Below are 19,570 nucleotides of genomic sequence, written 5' to 3'. Positions count from 1 at the left end.
CACAGAGACCATAAGACATAGTAACTGAGTAAGCCATTTGGCCCATTGAGTCTGTTCTGCCATCTAGGATTATGGAAAAAAGCAGGAAAGTGGAGTTAAGATTTATCCAATCAGCCATGATCTCATTGAATGGGACAGCAGACCTGGTGGACCAAGGACTGCTTCTGATCCTATGTCATGAGGTGTTAACAACAATAGATTGTCAAAGACATTTTTCACAATGAAATTACTGAAATGTATCAGTTTATTGAGCTGGAATAGAACTACTCACCACTTTAGAAGGCAACTTTTGAAAAAGCTCACTAATGAGATGACCTGTTGGGTCAACATATGTGGCAACAGCTTCAAAAAGGTGCTCTAATTGTTCCTTCAGATTATTATAATGTGTTGCACTCTAAAGAAAATGAAAATAAAACTCATCAATTTTATCCATTGCCATAATTTTAGAGTACAGTCATAAAGGTCTGTAGTACAGAAAAAGGCCCTTCTCTAAGTCTGCACCGCTCAAAAACAAGGATCTAACTATTATAATCCAACTTTCTATCTACTAGCCCATAGCCTTGTATACTTTGGCATTGCAAATACACATCTAAGTATTTCTTAAATGTTATGAGCATTTAACTTCTAATAAAGTGAGTTCCTGACTCCCATGATGCTCTGGTGAAGCAATATTTCCTCACATCTTCAATAATCTTCCTGCACCTTAATTGAAATCTATACCTACTAGTCATTGATCCTTCTACCAAGGGGAAAGGTTCTTCCTGTCTCCTATATCCATGTCTCTCATAATTTTATATCTTAATCATGTGACACCCCGCCCTCCCCCACCCCCGGCTAAGTCTTCTCTTAGTCAATCCAATCACTCTTCATAACTAAAACTCTTCAGTCAGCCAACATCCTGGTAAATCTCTGAACCCTCTCCAGCACAATCACATTCCACCTGTAATGTGAATTCCAGAACTGCACACAATACTCTAGATGTGGCTTAATTTTTTTAATACAGTTCCAGTACTACCTTCCTGCTCTTCAACTCTAGGCTTCGACCATTAAAAGGAAGTATCCCATATAATTTCTTAACCATTTTATCTACTTTAAGGAATCAGTGGATATGCACACCAAGGTCCCTCTGATTCTCAGTGCTTCTCAGTTATTATGTTTATCCTGTCCATCACCTTACACCTATCTGACTGGATTTCATCTGACACTGATCAGTCCACCTATGTACTCCTGTAGTGCACAACTAGCCTCCTATTAGCTACCCCATCAACTTCAAACATACTAATCAACCCTCCTGCATTCAAGACTAATTCATTTCTGTAAGGCACCAAAACTGATCCCTGCGGAACCGCACTGGACACAAAAACACCCTTTGACCGTAACTCTGTTAATATATGAATTCAACTCATCAAACAGAAAACAAAATTAACATTTCAATTCTGATTTATTTTGATTAAAATGATTCTGAAAATCTCAACACCCAAAAATATGTAAATTATAAGAAGACATATTTGTTGCCCATTCCAAATTATCATTGAAGAGGTAGTGGTGTTTTGTGTTTTTGAATCACTGCAGTTCACTGCAATCCTACAGGTGCAACTACTGTAGAAGGGAATTTGAATTTTTGTGCCAAGAATACTGAAGGAACAACAAAAGAGTTTCAAGGTCAGGTATTGTAAAGGTTGGAGGGAACTTGTAGGTGTGGTCTAAATCAATGGGTGGGAATCAGATAGCTTCCCAGTCAGATCTGGAGTCAGGCAGGGCTGCCCTCTCTCTCCTGCCTTGTTTGTGTGCTGCGTAGAGCCATTTGCCGAGTCCACCAGGAATGATGCGAGCCTGGGAGGGGTGACTATTCCTGGCAGTAGGGGCCTACAGGTGAAGGCCTCCCCGTGCATGGATGATATCGCTGTTTTCTGCTCGGATCCGCTGTCCATGCACAGACTCATGTGCATATGTGACCAGTTCATCTGGGCTTTGGGGGCCAAGGTAAACCAAGACAAGAGCGAGGCCATGCTCTTCGGGAACTGGGCCGACTAATTCTTGATCCCCTTCACCGTCAGGACCGACCAACTGAAGGTGCTGGGTATTTGGTACGGGGCGGGGGGGGGGGGGGGGGGGGGGGGGGGGGGGGGGGGGCTGGGGTATGTGCCAAGTCTTGAGAGGAGCATATCAGCAAAGTGAGGCAGAAACTGGGCAGATGGAAGCTACGGTCACTCTCCATCGTGGAAAAAAACCTGGTCATCAGGCGTGAGGCACAGTCATTGCTGTTATACGTGGTACAGGTCTGGCCTATTCCCAGAACCTGTGCCATTGCAGTCTCCTGAGCCATCTTCCATTATGTATGGAGATCAAAGATGGACCGAATCCGAAGGGACTCGATGTATAAAGATCTGGGCAACGGGGGGGAAAACACACCCAATGCCACCCTCACCCTGATGGCCACCTTTGTGTGTGGCTGCATCAAGCTGTGCATGGATCCCTGGTACGCAAACACCAAGTGTCACTACGTACTGTGGTTCTACCTGTCCCCGGTGTTGTGAAGGATGGGCCTGGCCTCGCTGTTGCTGGTCTCCTTCCTATTAGAAGGATGTTGTGAAACTTGAAGGGGTTCAGAAAAGATTTACAAGGATGTTGCCAGGGTTGGAGGATTTGAGCTAGAGGGAGAGGCTGAACAGGCTGGGACTGTTTTCCCTGGAGTGTCAGAGGCTGAGGGGTGACCTTATAGAGGTTTACAAAATTATGAGGGGTATGGATAGGATAAATAGACAAATTCTTTTCCCTGGGATTGGGGAGTCCAGAACTAGAGGGCATAGGTTTAGGGTGAGAGGGGAAAGATATAAAAGAGACCCAAGGGGCAACTTTTTCAGGCAGAGGGTGGTATGTGTATGGAATGAGCTGCCAGAGGATGTCATGGAGGCTGGTACAATTACAACATTTAAGAGGCATTTGGATGGGTATATGAATAGGAAGGATTTGGAGAGATATGGGCCGGGTGCTGGCAGGTGGGACTAGATTGGGTTGCGATATCTGGTCGGCGTGGACAGGTTGGACCGAAGAGTCTGTTTCCATGCTGTACATCTCTATGACTCTATTTGGACCGTTCCGTATCACCTGTCCTTTGTGGAGAAGTTTATGAAGAAAAACACCTTTGACCACAAGTCCATCAGGAAGTGGTCAGCACGCAGTGTCCTTGAGACCCTTCAGGAAAAGGAGAGGGCAGATCATGTCGAGCGGTTCCTTGAGCAGACTGTCAAAGTCATTTGGCAGAATGCCTCATTGCCAGAACTTTCCAACAAGTACCAAGACACAGCTTAGCTGATGGTGAGAAGGGCTCTGCCTGTGAGATCCTTTATGCATGCCTGGAGTCTCTGCTGCACTGCATGCTGCCCTCGAAGCAGCTGCGGAGAGGAGGAGACTGTCACACACCTCCTTCTGGAATGTGCCTATGCAGAAGAAGTCTGGAGAGGAATGCAGTGGTGTTTGTCAAGGTTCGTCCAGAGCAGTGCCGTGACACGGGATTCCGTGCTCTATGGTCTGTTCCCTGGATGCACACCGAGATGAACATCAACTGTGCCTGTAGGATCATCAACTCAGTGAAAGACGTTCTTTTTGAGCGCTCCGAAACCTGTTGATCTTCCAGCTGAAGGAGTTGACCCCGACTGAGTGTTACAGACTGGCACATTCCAAGGTCCAGGACTACGTGTTGAGGGACGCGCTGAAGCTTGTGGCAGCTGCTGCCAAGGCGCAGCGGAGAAAGTCCACTATGTAATATCTGCCTGCCTAAGAAGAACAGGGGGCCCACCCAGTCATTTGGGCTCCACTGATGCCTCAGCAGAAGAGCTGGATAGTAAATGCACAGACTTGTATATAGGAAAAATAAATTTTGATGTCTGTATGTAAAGCAAAGTAAAGTGTGCACAAAAATGGCACGACCAATTATATAGAGATCCAAATAATGTTATGAATAAACTATATTTTTGAAATAAAAAAACTTGTAGGTGCTGGGGTTCTCATGGAAACACTGCCTTTGTCTTTCTTGATTGGAAGAGATCAGGAGTTTGGAAGGTGCCACCAGAAAGAATTGGTGTGTCACCTTGATCTGCAATATGAATAATTCCCACAATACAATATTTAGTTGACACAAGTTGAACTTTATACCAGTTATCTGACTAGCGTGACACATTTACGAATTTGAACAAATTCCTTACCTAAAGGAATAAAGTAGGCAAATTTGAAAAAAAATGGCAAATACTAGAGAGACACTGAAATAAGACTGATAAAGAAACCTTATGATTTACATTATATCTTTCGGGAATCAACCAATGTCTGAAAATGCATTATGACCAATTAAATATTTTTGAAGTGCACTGTACTGTATGAAACATAGCAGTCCATTTGTGCACAGATCCATCTGTTATAAACAGCAATAAGCCGAAGACCAGATTATCTATTTTATGATTATGAAGCTACTGAAGAACACAAATTGGCTACGACATGGGATATCTCCCCTGCCTTTCTTTGAAATAGTATTGTGGAATCCAACCTAAGAGCACTTAATGGAAACTCTGTACCTCAAACAATACAGTACGTCTGAAACTCTGCACCTCAAACTATACAGTACATCCTCAGTACTGCAGTGGAACATAAGACTAGATGGTTGTGCTGCAACCTGCAGTGAGTGAACCCACAACCTTCTGACTAACAGACAACTTTGCTAACAATTGAACCAAAGCTGACTGATATACATGGTTGCAAGCTTTCCCTAGACAATTAAAACTGCCCTCACATCTTCGTCACCAGTTGTACCAGGATTATCCTGACCATCATAATCATCCTCTTCTTCTTCATCTTCATAATCTCCCCTCTGGACAAACTCATTTCTTGTTCTTGTATACAAATCCCACAATTTACTTGCAGCTTTGCATTCAGCAGAATCTTCCTGTAAATGATAAAAGATTGAATTAGATTAGATTCCCTACAGTATTTCCTATCAGCCCAACAAGCCCACACCGACCCTCTGAAGAGTAACCTATCCAGAGCCATTCCCCTATCCTATATTTACCTCTGACTAATGCACCAAACACTATGGGCAATTTAGTAAGGCCAATTCACCTGACCTGAACATCTTTGGATTATAGGAGGAAATCGGAGCACCCGGAGGAAACCCACGCAAACAAGGGGAGAATGTGCAAACTCCATACAGCCAGTTGCCCGAGGTTGGAATCGAACCCAGAACCCTGGTGCTGTGAGACAGCAGTGTTAACCACTGAGCCACTGTGGTTCAGTGGTTAGCATAAAAATTGTTTCAAATATATAAATATCGCATGTTATATATTTTCTAATCATAATTTGCATGAATATGTTTACTGTAATCCATGTGTGCAGTCAAACGAATAAACAGGAATACAATAGAGTCACAGACTCAAAGAAGTTAGTTCTACATTACAAGACAGAAATTAAGCTTGTATTTTAACCAAGGAAATATGTTCTACTTCACACAGTAATTATAATAATTCAAAGTATAATAAAACTTAAGTTTTGATAATGTAGTGAGCAGTATTTTCTCTAAAGTGCATTTGTATGTGGATGCACAGCAACTCAGATCAAACTGAACAGGTGGTTCACAAGTAGCCATGTTTAAAGTCATAGTCCAGATTTTCTGATCAGGAATGGACAGTCTAATTCTGACTCTGATCAATAAAAACTTATATATTTACCTTTCACAATTCTTCTGAGTGATCTTCTGTTGGAGGATCCATCAGAACCATCTCATTGCAGCAAACCTTAGAGAGAGCTAAGAGAAGCCACACCACTTTTTTACAGCACTAACTGCTGTATTCTATTAACTGAATCCTAAATATTCTAAAGCTTCCAGCAAAGTTATGTAGAGAGGGCAAGGGTATCGTGGGGAAGAGAAAGGCTAAGTAAGGGAGTTGAGTGTCAGGTGACAGGGTGTTGGATGGGTAAGATAGCAAGTACACAGGGTTGCAAAAACATAAATGGTGGGTATAAGGGAATATGTGGGTTGGAGTTAATCAGGTTGGGTTAGCAGCTGGTTAGATTGGGTGGGGTACTTGAGCATCACAGAAAAGTCAGTTAGTTGGGGTTTGGTCAGATTGATTTGGGGTAGTCGAGGTGAGAGGTTTGGTGCAGTTGGGAGAGGCTTGGTAATGGGGAAAGCAACAAGTGGTATGAGAGGGAGTTGTGGAGAGAAGCAATGCATGTGATGACGAGAGGGGCAGTTATACTGTTACCGAACTGTTACAACAGGTTTTAATCCAGCTAACATTTTCTGCACAACCATTCAGATAGGTACTGTAAAAAGGACTGTTCAAAGTCTCCAACTCTAACTTTAAAGCTCAAGGTTCCTGGCAGGCAAGGGAGATGCTCACTGGAAGTTCAACCTTATGGGCAATTCCTACAAAGGCCTTGCGACAGGGCTTCTGAGAAGCCCCAAAGTACATGCACACAGCTGGGCAAAAACATAAAAGGTACCACACACTAAAATAAACTAATTCAATACAACAAAATAAAGCAGAGAAAACGCTGAGTAATGTGGCATACGATTGTGAACATATGAACAATTCACATTCCTGCATACCCCTGATAACCATTCAATCCCATGCTTAATCAGAATCTATATACTATAGCCTTAAAAGTATTTATGGACTCTGATTCCACCAACTTTTCAGGAAGAGAGTTTCAAAGACTCTCAATCCTCTGAGAGAAGACATGTGCTTCATCTCTATTTTAAATGTGCGCCTCTCATTCTTTTAAATAATTGCCTCAGATTTTAGAATCTCCTGTAAGAGGAAACATCTTCTCCATTCACATCTATGCTGTCAAGACCCCTCAGGATCTACATGTTTCAATCAAGTCACCTCCTGGTTTTCTAAACTCCTGTGGATACAACAGTAGCTTGTCCAGCCTTTCTTCATGAAATGACCTCATTCTTGATGTTATTCTGGGAAACGTAGTCTGAACTGCTTCTAATGCATTTACATCCTTTCTTAAAGAAGTAATACCAACCAATACCACACATGGTGCTCCAAATTTTCAACGAAGTGTGCAGGAAGGCATGCCAGGATCAGCAGCAAGAATCCTTAAAAATGAGTTGTCAACTGATGGAGTTGCAAAACAGCACTACGTGCATGAAAAACAATATAAGCAGCAAGTGATAGGCAATACTAAGTGAGTGTACATTCAACAGATCAGGTCTAAGCTTTGCAGTCCTGCCACATTCAGGCATCATTAGGGGTGGACTATTAAAATGATTCATCGGAGAAAAAGGTTCCATAAGTATGCCCGCACTCATATGATGGGGGATCCCAACACATCAGTACAAAAGATAAGGATGAAGAATTTGCAATAATTTTCAGCCAGAACTGGAAGACCCTTCTCAGCTTATTCCGAGATCCCAATCATTACAGATCCTTGACTTCAGGCAATTCTATTCCTTCCATGTGCTATCAAGAAATGGCTAAAGGCAATGGATACTACAAAGGTTCTGGGCTCTGACAACATTCCAGCAATAATATTTAAAGCTTGTGCTCCAGAATTTGCTGCTCCCCTGGCCAAGCTGTTCATGGATAACTACAAATGGAATGTATTTGACATTGTGGTAAATTGTCTTGGTATGTCCAATACACAAAAAGGAGACAAATCCAACCTGGCCAATTACCATCTCACTAATTTATTCTTGATTTTCAGTTAAAGTGATGGAAGGGGTCATCAATAGTTCTATCAAGCAGCACTTGAGATAAATAACCTGTTCACTGATGCTAGATTTGACTTCTGCTTGGGCCAGTTGACTCTTGAACAGATTACAGAGGAACCTCGATTATCCGAATATCAATTATTCGAATTTTGGATTATCCGAAGGGGATCCTAAGATCCCAATAGAAACATTACGTTAAAGTGCTGTTTCAACTCTGATCGCGTCTTTTGTTTACAGGTACAATGATTAAAAACGAACTCCCCCCACTGAAAGGCTGCCGAGAACAGTCCTGGACAGTCAAGGCACCATCACTAAATGACTGACCTCTCGCCCTCTCTCCCTCTACACAGAGCAGAGGTGGAATCTGTCAGAACATTGCAGTAAAACATTGTGTGCGTGTGTGCACGCATGCTTGGAGACTTACTCCACAAAGGCAAGAGCAATCTTACTGTTGGTGTCCAGTCTGGCTGCCTGGGTGGGGAGTTTTGACTGGAGCATGGATGATGGGTGGGGGTGGACGGGGTGCGGGGTTAGGGTGGATAGGGTTGTGGGGCGGGGGCGCAGATGGGGTTGGGGGTAGACCGGGTTGGGAAGGTGGGGGCTCGTGCGGTGTGCTACTACATAGTCTCCTGAATGAGAAGCAGACTTCACAGACTTCCGAGTCCCAGACGAATAATCAATTATCCGAACACAATAGTGCCTGCTCACCTCGTTCGGACAATTGAGGTTCCTTTGTATAACTTTGGTTCAAAGATGGACATAGCAGGTAATCCTCAGAGGGAGTAATTCATCGATCTCAAGGCTGCATTTGAATAAGTGTGCAATCAAGGGGCACTAACAAAGCTAAATTCAATGGGAATCAAGGTGAAAACTCTCCACTGGTTAGATTCATACCCCGCGCAAAGTAAGATGGTTGTTGTCATTGGATGTTAGTTACATCAGCTCCAGGATATCTCTGCGGGAGCTTCTCAGGTTAGTCTATGACTCTAGGTCCCACTATCATCAGCTACAACATCAAAGACATCCTCTCCATCATAAGACAGAAGTGGAGATGTTCAGTGATGACTGGACAATACTCAGTACCATTCACACGCATATTGTACCTTTTACCTGCTCCTCAGATAATGAAGCTATCTGGGTCCAAATGCAGAAAGTCTTGGACAATATCCAGACTTTGGAGACTGTAATGTTGGCAAACAATATCCCTGACAAGAGAGAATCCAATTACCACACCTTGACATTCAATGGCATTATCATTTCTGTCTCCGGCATTATCAACATCCCAGGCATTGCCACTTACTAAAATGTTACCAGCTGTAATGTTAGCTCCACATGCCAGGCAAACAATATCTATGGATGCCTTGAGATCATTAATTAATCCCATCTCATTGCACAATGCCAGGTCTAGTCTAGTCTGCTCTCTGGTTTGCTCGAAAATATGTTATTCTAAGAAACTTTCCTGAAATATTTTATGAACTCCTCATATAGGTTATACCCGAAACATCGACACTCCTTCTCATTGGATGCTGCCTGAACCCCCAGCTGAGCCTTCCAATGCCACACCATTCGACTCTGACTCTCCAGTGTCTGCAGTCCTACTTTCTCCATGTAGGTTAATTTTGACTTTTCCAGTTGATAGATAGATTAAAATCTCCTATTGCTGTATCGTTCTGACAACCTATATTACTTCTTTTGTTTTGCGCTAACTGCAACAGTTACTTTCAGCGTGCTTGTACACCACTCTTGTCTATATTGATAATTTCTTATCTCTATCCAAACTGTTTCCACATCCGTTTCCAAAACTTAGGTCATCCTTCTCTAGTATGCTAACACTGTCATTAACTAACAGTATTATTCGTAAACATCCTGTACACTTCAGGATTCAGGTCATAATCCATGTCTCTGTAATGGGTACGAGATTGTGCTAGTTCAGGTAACTTTCTGACTCCTTGATGCATCTCAGTATCTATTGCTCAGCACCCAACGTTTAAACTCTGGGCCAATTTGCTTTAACTTTAAACACTTACAGGCATAGAGATGTACAGCATGGAAAACAGACCCTTTGGTCTTACCCGTCCATGCCGACCAGCTATCCCAACCCAATCTAGTCCTGCCTGCCAGCACCTGGCTGAATTAAACTCCATCTGCCACTTCTCAGCCCACTGGCCCATCTGGTCAAGATCCTGTTGTAATCTGAGGTAACCTCTTCGCTGTCCATTACACCTCCAGTTTTGGTGTCATCTGCAAACTTACTAACTGTACCTCTTAGGCTCGCATCCAAATCATTTACGTAAATGACAAAAAGTAGAGGATCCAGCACTGATCCTTGTGGCACTCCAGTGGTCACAGGCCTCCCGTCTGCAAAACAACCCTCCACCACCACCCTCTGTCTTCTACCTTTGAGCCAGTTCTGTATCCAAATGGCTAGTTCTCCCTGTATTCTGTGAGATCTAACCTTGCTAACCAGTCTCTCATGGGGAACCTTGTTGAACGCCTTACTGAAGTACATACAGACCACATCTACTGCTCTGCCCTCATCAATCCTCTTTGTTACTTCTTCAAAAAACTCAATCAAGTTTGTGAGACATGATTTCTCACGCACAAAGCCATGTTGACTATCCCTAATCCCTATTCCTGATGAAGGGCTTTTGCCCGAAACATCGATTTTCCTGCTCCTCGAGATGCTGCCTGACTTGCTGTGCATTTCCAGCACCACTCTAATCTCGACTCCGGTTTCCAGCATCTGCTGATTTTAACCTTACTGCAAATCCTCTTGCAAGGATGCCTGCCTTGAAGAAGTTTTCCTCCTCTCTCTACAAGAATCTTTGGGAGTCTCTCTCTCTCACTGCAACCCCAGCTCTATTCCAATGAAGGGCTTTTGCCCGAAACGTCGACTTTCCTGCTCCTCGCATGCTGCCTGACCTGCTGTGCTTTTCCAGCACCACTCTAAACTAGACTCCTATCCCTAATCAGTGCTTGCCTTTCCAAATACATGTACATTCTGTCCCTCCAACAACTCGCCCACCACCGACGTCAGGCTCACTGGTCTATAGTTCCCTGGCTTGTCCTTACCACTCTTCTTAAACAGTAACACCACATTAGCTAACCTCCAGTCTTCCAGCACCTCACCTGTGACTACCGATGATACAAATATCTCAGCAAGAGGTCAGACAATCACTTCCCTAGCTTCTCATGGAGTTCTAAGGTACACCTGATCAGGTGCTGGGGATTTATCCACCTTTATGCGTTTCAAGACATCCAGCACTTCCTCCTCTTTAATATGGACACGCAAGGTGTCACCATCTATTTCCCTACAATCTATATCCTCCATATCCTTTTCCACGATAAATGCTGATGCAAAATACTCATTTAGTATCCCCCCCATTTTCTGTGGCTCCACACAGAGGGGCCCTATTCCCTCCCTAGTTATCTGTTTGTCCTTAATGTATTTGTAAAAACACTTTGGATTCTCTTGAATTCTATTTGCCAAAGCTATCACATATCCCCTTTTTGCCTGCCTGATTTCCCTCTTAAGTACACTCTTACTATCTTTATACTCTTCTGAGGATTCACTCGATCTATCCTGTCTATACCTGACATATGTTTCCTTCTTTTTCTTAATCAAACCCTCAATTTCTTTAGTCATCCAGCATTCCCTATACCTACCAGCCATTCCTTTCACTCTAACAGGAATATACTTTCTCTGGATTTTCGTTATCTAATTTCTGAAGGTTTCCCATTTTCCAGCCATCCCTTTACCTGCAACCATCTGCCCCCAGTCAGCTTTTGAAAATTCTTGCCTAATACCTTCAAAATTGGCCTTTCTCTAATTTAGAACTTCAACTTATAGATCTGGTCTATCCTTTTCCATCACTATTTTAAATCTAACAGAATTATGGTCACTGGCCTGAAAGTGCTCCCCCACTGACACCTCAGTCACCTGTCCTGCCTTATTTCCCAAGAGTAGGTCAAGTTTAGCACCTTCTCGAGTAGGTGCATCCACATACTGAATCAGAAATTTTTCTTGTACACAATTAACAAATTCCTCTCCATCTAAACACTGTGGCAGTCCCAGTCTATGTTTGGAAAGTTAAAATCCCCTACCATAACCACTCTATTCTTCTTACAGATAGCTGAGAACTCCTTACAAATTTGTTTCTCAATTTCCCTCTGATTATTCGGGGGTCTATGATACAATCCCAATAAGGTGATCATCCCTTTCTTATTTCTCAGTTCCACCCAAATAACCTCCCTGGATGTATTTCCAGGAATATCCTCCCTCAGCACAGCTGTAATACTATCCCTTACCATAACTTACTTCATTTGTTTTGCTCTGGTGCAATTTGGCATCAGGAATGCTCATCCATTTCCTGTAGCCTTGGCACATCACTGGTTCTGCAGTCCTTAATGCATTCCAATTGATTACTTAGCTATGCAAACATATAATTGCATTAAATATAATTTTATATATTTTATTAACCTTATCACCAGTTGGTAAATTCTGTTGAACTTCAGGAACTGAAATAATTTTATTCACTTACCAGATGGATAAGGTGACAGGTGGAAACATGAAGCCGGACCTTCTGGCATAGACGCAGGGCCGTAGGGCATGCTAATGCCGTATGTTTAGTCAGGTTGTTCAGACATGTTGTGACACACCTCTGGAGGATGGCATCGCCGCCCAGAGGCTAGGACTACTGGCCCACAGTGCCAGGGACCAGGGTTCCACATCATCCTTGGGTGAATGTCTGTGCAGAGTTTGCACAATCACCCCATGCTTGTGTGGGTTTCTACTGGATTAGCCGATCAGAGTAGGTGGCTTGGCAATGCTAAATTGTCCCGTAGAGTTCAGTGATGTGCAGGTTAGATGGATTAGCCATGGTAAATGTGAGCTTACGGGTATATAGTTGGGGGACTGGGTCTTGGTGGGATGCTCTTTGGAAGACTTGATAGGTCGAATGACCTCTTTTGGTATTGCCCAGAATCTAAGATTCTACAGGGCAAGTATCTGGAGTTTGTGGCACAAGGGTAGAGAACTGTATTGTTAGCTGCACTCAAGTTCTCAGTTGCACTGTGTTTCATAGTTAATTTACTATATAAAAAGCTATCTGACACCTTTGATGAGAAATTGATTGTAGCTGCTTCTTAATTAAACCCAACTGCTGTTCAACTGGTGGCCTTGTTAAAAGTCCTGTTAAAGGCTAGGAACTGCAGATTTCAGTAAAATGCCAGCTATAAACAAAACTAGATTTAAACAAATGCTTGGTAGTACAGAGCATTAAACATTGCTAAAGTTACACCATAAATTGAAGCTTTTCATCAAAACTATGAGGCAAGAAACAGACAATTTTGTATAACCGAAGAATCGGTGCTGATTGTTTGTTTGCGGGCACCTCCCTCTCTTTTAATTAGACCTTAACATCCACCAAGTGCTAAATGAATATCATTATTTTAAGGCTGTTTACAGAAACTTCACTTCCAGGATAAACATAATTTAAAATATAATTTGAAGCTACTGTACTTAAATCTCCACCCGGGCTCATCCTGAAATTCAATCATCATTTGTAAAATTATCCTTTATGAAAGTAATACCATTCATATAAATACATTAAAACATAAATAATTAATGTAAAAAATAATTAGAAAATTCCCATAACACAAAATACTTCTAAATATTTTCCCAATGAAGCATTACTATCTGTGGAACAAACCAAATGATAGATGAATTCCTTTGTGATAAAACTAGAAAGACAGGAAAAACTTCAAATGCTGATAATTTCAAATAAGAACAGAAATTTTTACATGATTCTGACATCTGAAAAAAGAAAAGCTAAGTCAAGATTTTGGCTGAGGAGCTTCCTTATTGTTCTGACAAAAATTCAAACATATATCTAACCCATCAAAAGTTGATGGATCCGTTTTAATGTAAGGTAAAATACCATTCATTTCAAATAACTTTCAGTTATACATTAACTTTAAAACATGGTCAATGACACTTCATGAATGTATGAACAAAATTAAATTAGTATCAAACCAATCAAGGACACATTACCTTATAGTAGGCTTTTGCATTATTAACCATAAGCTGAAAATCAGAAGTCAATTGATCAACATCATCATATTCTTCCATCTTCAGTTTCTGCTGGATCTTCAAAAGATCAATGGGATGGGAGACCACATCATAGTAATCAGGTTGGTTCCTGTTTTGCAAGATATTTATACATAAATTATGTACACATTTCAAATGCTTATAACAATTAAAATTTAAAGACAGTAGTTACTAATTAGCATACCTCCAATTTACAGCAATTTATTTCACACTGTTACAAACTCATGAAAGTACATTTCATTTTTTTAACCACACTCTTCAACATTACCAAAAATAACTTAAAACAAATCCAATCTAGCATATAAGAGCCCGCTCAGCCCACCCTCAATCATTAGCAAAATTATGGAAGAGGTCATCAACACTGTCATTAAGCTGCATTTACTAATAGCCAGCATGCTGATGTTCAGTCAATGCTGTTTGAAATGTTCACACCTTATCAATGAACAAAAGGCAGTTCACAAATATGTAGCATAGATCATAACTCCTATCATCAAAGGAATATTAGATATAATATACAAAAAATGAATAAAAAGAATCTTTTTCAGAATTTTAATAAGATTTTCAACTACTTTTTACAAAAAAGATGGAAATGAGAAATATAACAGAGATGTTTAAAAGGGTCAATTTTTGAAATTCATTCTGGAATGTAGGCATTGCTGACAAAGCCAGTATTTGTTGCCCATCCCTAATTGTTTTTGAAAAAATGATGATGAGCTGCCTTCTTGAATTGTTGCAGTCTGTATGATGACATGATGTCAGAGAGGAAGTAAAACAATTTTGATCAAGTGAGAATGAAAGAACTGTGATATACATCCTTCAAGATGGTGTATCATTCAAAGGTGTTGATGTCCTCATTGCAAGTAGCAGAGCAGAAAATATTTTAGTCAGTTTCTGGGATACATCTTGTAGATGATACATACCACAGCCACAATGCTTTTGTATTGGAGGAGGAAATGAATGTTTTAAGGTGGTGGGGCTGATTTGTGCTGGATTGTGTTGAATCTCTCCAGTGTTATTACAGCTGCCTTCTTTCATCTATATGGTGAGTATTTTGTCACTCTCCTGACCTGTGTCTTCGAGGTTGTGAAAGCTTTGGTCACTCGGGTGGTGAGCCACTTGCCATGGAATACCATAGCCAATACCTGTTCATGCACCCAAAGATTCATCCAACTGATACAGTTAACATCCTGGAATCCTTCAGGATGTTAATGGTATGCAATTCAATGGTTGTAATATTATTGAATATCTAGGAAGATGGTTAGACTCTCCCTTGTTGGAGAAGTCATTACCAGGCACTTCTGTGGCACAAATGTTACTTTCTATTTATTACACCATGTTTAAATATTGTCATTTCTCGCCTCACATGGGCACGTCTGACTTCATTTTTGAGGAGTTATGAAAACTAAAATGAATACCTTGGAGTCATCAGGAAACACCCCAGTTCTGACCGACCATACTTTGGATAGTGTGTTATTCATGAAGCAACTGAACATTGCTGGGCTTAGGGTACTTGTGCACAGAACCAGCTTTAATTGCCCTGTGGCCAATCTGGCTGCTCTTGAAGAACTAACATATTTTGATTTTCTTAAATTTAACAGGAAGACTGAAATGGACCAGTGAAACATATTGTTTGCTATTAGTGACGGCTTATAACTTCCATTTTGGAAATCATTAATAACCTTACAATCAACACATTGATAAGCTCACTTAATTTTAAATTTCAACATTACAAAATTGTCAGCTGAAGTTTAAAAAACAAACCTGCTGAATTCCATTCATAAAGTTAACTTTGAATTGTAGCATTAGTTGCAAAGTTGCACAATGCAGAATTTTTTTTGATAAGCTTCCTGCCAAAATAAACTAACCCACAGTTAACCAATAGTACCACAATCATTATAGCTCTTGCATTTTTGCTGACAATCGTGCATTCAATATTGTTGAAACTCAGAAAATCATTGCCTTTCAGCTGTAAAGAAATCCACAACTTTACTATTTGTAGAATGTAATCAGTGGCCAAGCAACTTGTTCCCATTGTCATAAGTACATAATGACAACATTTAGAACAAGGCTTGGATTTTCCAATGGCCTGATAATCTGCAATGTAGATATGAGCTATGTATGCATGGGGACCCTACAGTATCCCCAATATAGCAGACTGATGGAATTACATGGAAAATTGAAGATTCCTCTGGGCATTTCCTCCATGCCTGGAACTCTTGGAAAGTATTCATTTAAATTAGAAAATTGAGAGGGTTCTGCTGTGATAAATTGTTCCTTAGGAAAAGTTGGATTATTAAAAAGCTTAATTCCTAAGCAACTTTTCAACTGATGACCACACTCTCTACTACACCTCCCTGAGACCTCTTACACGCCCTGAACCAACACCCTCCCTATATCACTAGAACCCAACACCTTCCCCACCTCCTGACATCCTGACACTGAGGAAGCCCCTACTGAAGGAGCCCTAATTTGGAATCTCCTGTCAGAAACGCCAAGCTCTTTCTTTGTGTGAAAAAAGGAGTTGAGTGGAAATTTGTATGAATGTTGCTCCTTGGGAAAGTTGCTCAATTGTTGTTTGGTATCTTAGAAACACATAAATATGAGAACACTACAGAAAAGGAGGAAGCTAGTCATTCTTCATACATATACTAGCTTATTAGTAAGGCAATCCAAAACTAACCCCATTACATTGCTTCCTGCCCTTTGGTATTTATTCATATTTTTCTCTCTTCAAATATTTATTCACTTTTCCTTAAAAGGTGGAAAGGTGTTGCCTCAATTACTTTCTGGCAGACATTTTATCCTTTAACAACACTGTTAAAAGGAACTTATCCTAATCTCTCTTCTCATACTCAATGACAATGTTAAATTCATGAAATAATCACGTTTTCCAATTCACCCTCTTGAAATTTCCTGTTATGGGTTAAAATAACAATGTGATGCTCACCACAATGTGATCACATTTATAATATCCAAATTATTGATTCCTTGATCTGAATTAGACTGAGTTGGCATGGGCCGCCTTTTCATGCCTGACTTTGGTGTATCACTGGTAGAAGCATTGGAATATGTTATCTGCTTATTTGCAACATTGGAGAATGGTGTTCAGTATTGGAAAAGGAGATACAAAAACATCAGTAAGGGTCTCTAAGAAGGAATGCAATATTTTTCAACTATGCAGGATTATTTAAAGTATTAAAACATTTTCCTCAATTAGCATTATTTCACTGGCTGCTTAAACATCCTCAACTCATTATACTGAACTTATAAAAGTCAGTACACTTATGCATCAATGGATCTGTTTGAATTCAGTCAGTTTTTAAGAGTTAGCAAAGTTAGACTCTAACCGGTTTTAGACCTAAACATGAAAAATATTGGCTAGCTAAAGATCAAGAACTTGATTTTTCTTAAACAATAAATTCTGAAAAACCTCCAAAGTCAAGGATTTCCAAAATGCTACCTTCGTTTTGGGGCTCTGATGAAGAGCTCACACAGCAGTCTTCCATGATCATCCTTGTAATCTCTAATGGTATTGTACAGCTCATGGCAAACTGCAATCTGTTAAGAAAAATTTTTTACATCATATATATGAGCAAATGTTTAGTTGTACAGAACCTTAGCAGATCTTATACGGAGTAGTGTTTAATTTTGGGCATCATACCTCAGGATTCTTTTGTTTTTAGTTTATCCTTTATGGGATGTGAATGGTGCTGGATAATCCAGCATTTATTGCTCAACCACAATTGCCAAATAGACAGTTAAGAGTCAAATACATTGATGTCGGCCTGGAGATGCATGTAGACCGAACCAGGTAAGGATGGCAGATTAATGGACGTTCGTGAACCAGATTGGCTTGACTACAATTGATCATAGTTAATATCAAATTTCTATTACTAAATTCAAATTTCACCATCATCTCTGATGGACTTCAAACTTATGACCCCAAGGTCCCAGATCACCAGTTCAGTGACATTACTACCATGTCACCACTTCCCTCCTTGGTGAGACTACAGCACAGATTTAGAAAGCTACCAAGCATTTAAAGGGTTACATTGTGAAAACATATTGCATCAACTTGGTGCAAGTTGCTTAGAAGAGTGAAATATTTGAGGTACTTAAAATGAAACAATTTGATAGCAAATGATTTCCTCTGGAAGGGAAATCTAGACTATGGGGCACAATCTTAAAATAGAGCTCAGTCATTCAGCATTGAAGTTAGGCAAGAGATTTAAAAGCCCAGGAATATGTTTTATCATTTTAAATTTACAATTTTGACAGGTATGGAACAAACCAGGATAAAATGAGTTGAGGTAAAAATGAGCCACGATCTCCCAGTCTAGTCAAACAGGCTTGTAGGACTGATTACTCTTATTTTTATGTCTTTAACTATTATAATGTATGTAAACCAGAAAGACAAAATTTATACCTCAAAAGATACATTTAAAGATGAATTAAAGAATAGCAAAATTTGACAGTATTCTAAAATATTTATACTTCTACCTGTCAACATGGTGGTCAGGTAGATTTGTCTCAAATTCAAAAAATCTTATTTTTTGAAATATGAACTTACTGGACATATTTATGTCAAAGTCGATCTCATTAAGAAGCTGACTCCATATAGTTTAGACAAAAAAAGATAAACTTATATACCTCATAAAAAGGTCAGCTCTAATTTTTCAGGGATCAAAACTCAAATAGTTTGCAGGATTTCAATGTGAAGTGCAGTAATTAGTTATATATTTAAATTACTTTAGATGAAATATTTATATATATATACATATTATGTAAAAAGTCCATAAAATTAAAAGATGAAAACATATTAAGTAATTACTATGGAAGAAATAGGTATATACTATAAATATGAAATATATTAATATAGATGAAATATATATAGTCCATAAAATTAAAACATAAAAAAGTCAAGCAATTAATGTGAATGAAATATGTGTAAGTAAAGTTGTCATATTTGCAGAACACCATAGGGCTGCTCTCTCATAAGGAGACAGCTAGTGGTGGTTTAACCTGAGGGTCACCATGTTCCAGGTGAGGGGAGAGGTTGAGAAGAAGTGTCCTTCATGGTGACCTTATGTGGTTTCTAATGCTATAAAATAAGTGAAGAACTCAGTAATCAATTTCATTTGAGCAAGGTAAAAAAAATTCCAGATATTCAAGTGAATTATTATTTCATTCATTCCATTGCCTTACATTAATTCCTCAAATCTATATGCCCAAAGCTAAATTTGCACATGGCTCAGGTAATAATCCAGTCATTATTACCCTCGAAGATCTGCTTCTTAAATTTGGTCCCTTGTACCCCATACTGATTATGAAGAACCTTCATCCTCATCCTGACTATGTTATTGGCATCTACATTAACCATGATGATGGGATCCTCACCTTCCCCTCTCTGGCCCTGAGCAGATGTCCTGAACTCTGGGACCAGGCAGGCAATACAGTCTTCTGGATTCTTGTTCTTTATTGCAGAAAACAATGTCAACTCCCTTAATTTCTGTCTACTACCACTACTAAATTCCCTTTTGCTTCCCCCACTTGAAGGTACTTCTTGCACTAAGGTGTAACATTCAGTAGTTCATCCACCCTGCAACCCTCACTCTCAACCAAACCTGCAGAAATACTCCAAACTCAGCGAGTTAATCACTGAGGGTGAGGATCCTGCAATTTGCCCTCTGGATCTCCTTACATGTCTAACTTACATTCATATCTTTCCCTAAGCAGTGGGCAAATTG

General features: G+C 40.2%; 1 protein-coding gene across 7 annotated transcripts in view; it reads right to left on the bottom strand.

The window, feature by feature from the left end:
• The window catches only part of pbrm1 (polybromo 1), a 98,619-nt gene that overhangs the window by 72,096 nt on the left and 6,953 nt on the right, over nt 1–19,570 (bottom strand). For all 7 annotated transcript variants that reach the window (XM_060835466.1, XM_060835471.1, XM_060835472.1 and 4 more), the window contains 4 exons: nt 17,284–17,381; nt 13,767–13,914; nt 4,784–4,936; nt 272–394 (listed from right to left, as the gene is read on the bottom strand). In XM_060835466.1, coding sequence (XP_060691449.1) covers nt 272–394; nt 4,784–4,936; nt 13,767–13,914; nt 17,284–17,381 — 522 coding nt within the window. The remainder of the gene's footprint in view (nt 1–271; nt 395–4,783; nt 4,937–13,766; nt 13,915–17,283; nt 17,382–19,570) is intronic.

This window comes from Hemiscyllium ocellatum, chromosome 14 (genome assembly GCF_020745735.1).
Source record: "Hemiscyllium ocellatum isolate sHemOce1 chromosome 14, sHemOce1.pat.X.cur, whole genome shotgun sequence".
In the NCBI taxonomy this organism is placed as follows: Eukaryota; Metazoa; Chordata; class Chondrichthyes; order Orectolobiformes; family Hemiscylliidae; genus Hemiscyllium; species Hemiscyllium ocellatum.
This window is presented reverse-complemented; position numbering and strand designations above follow the sequence as displayed.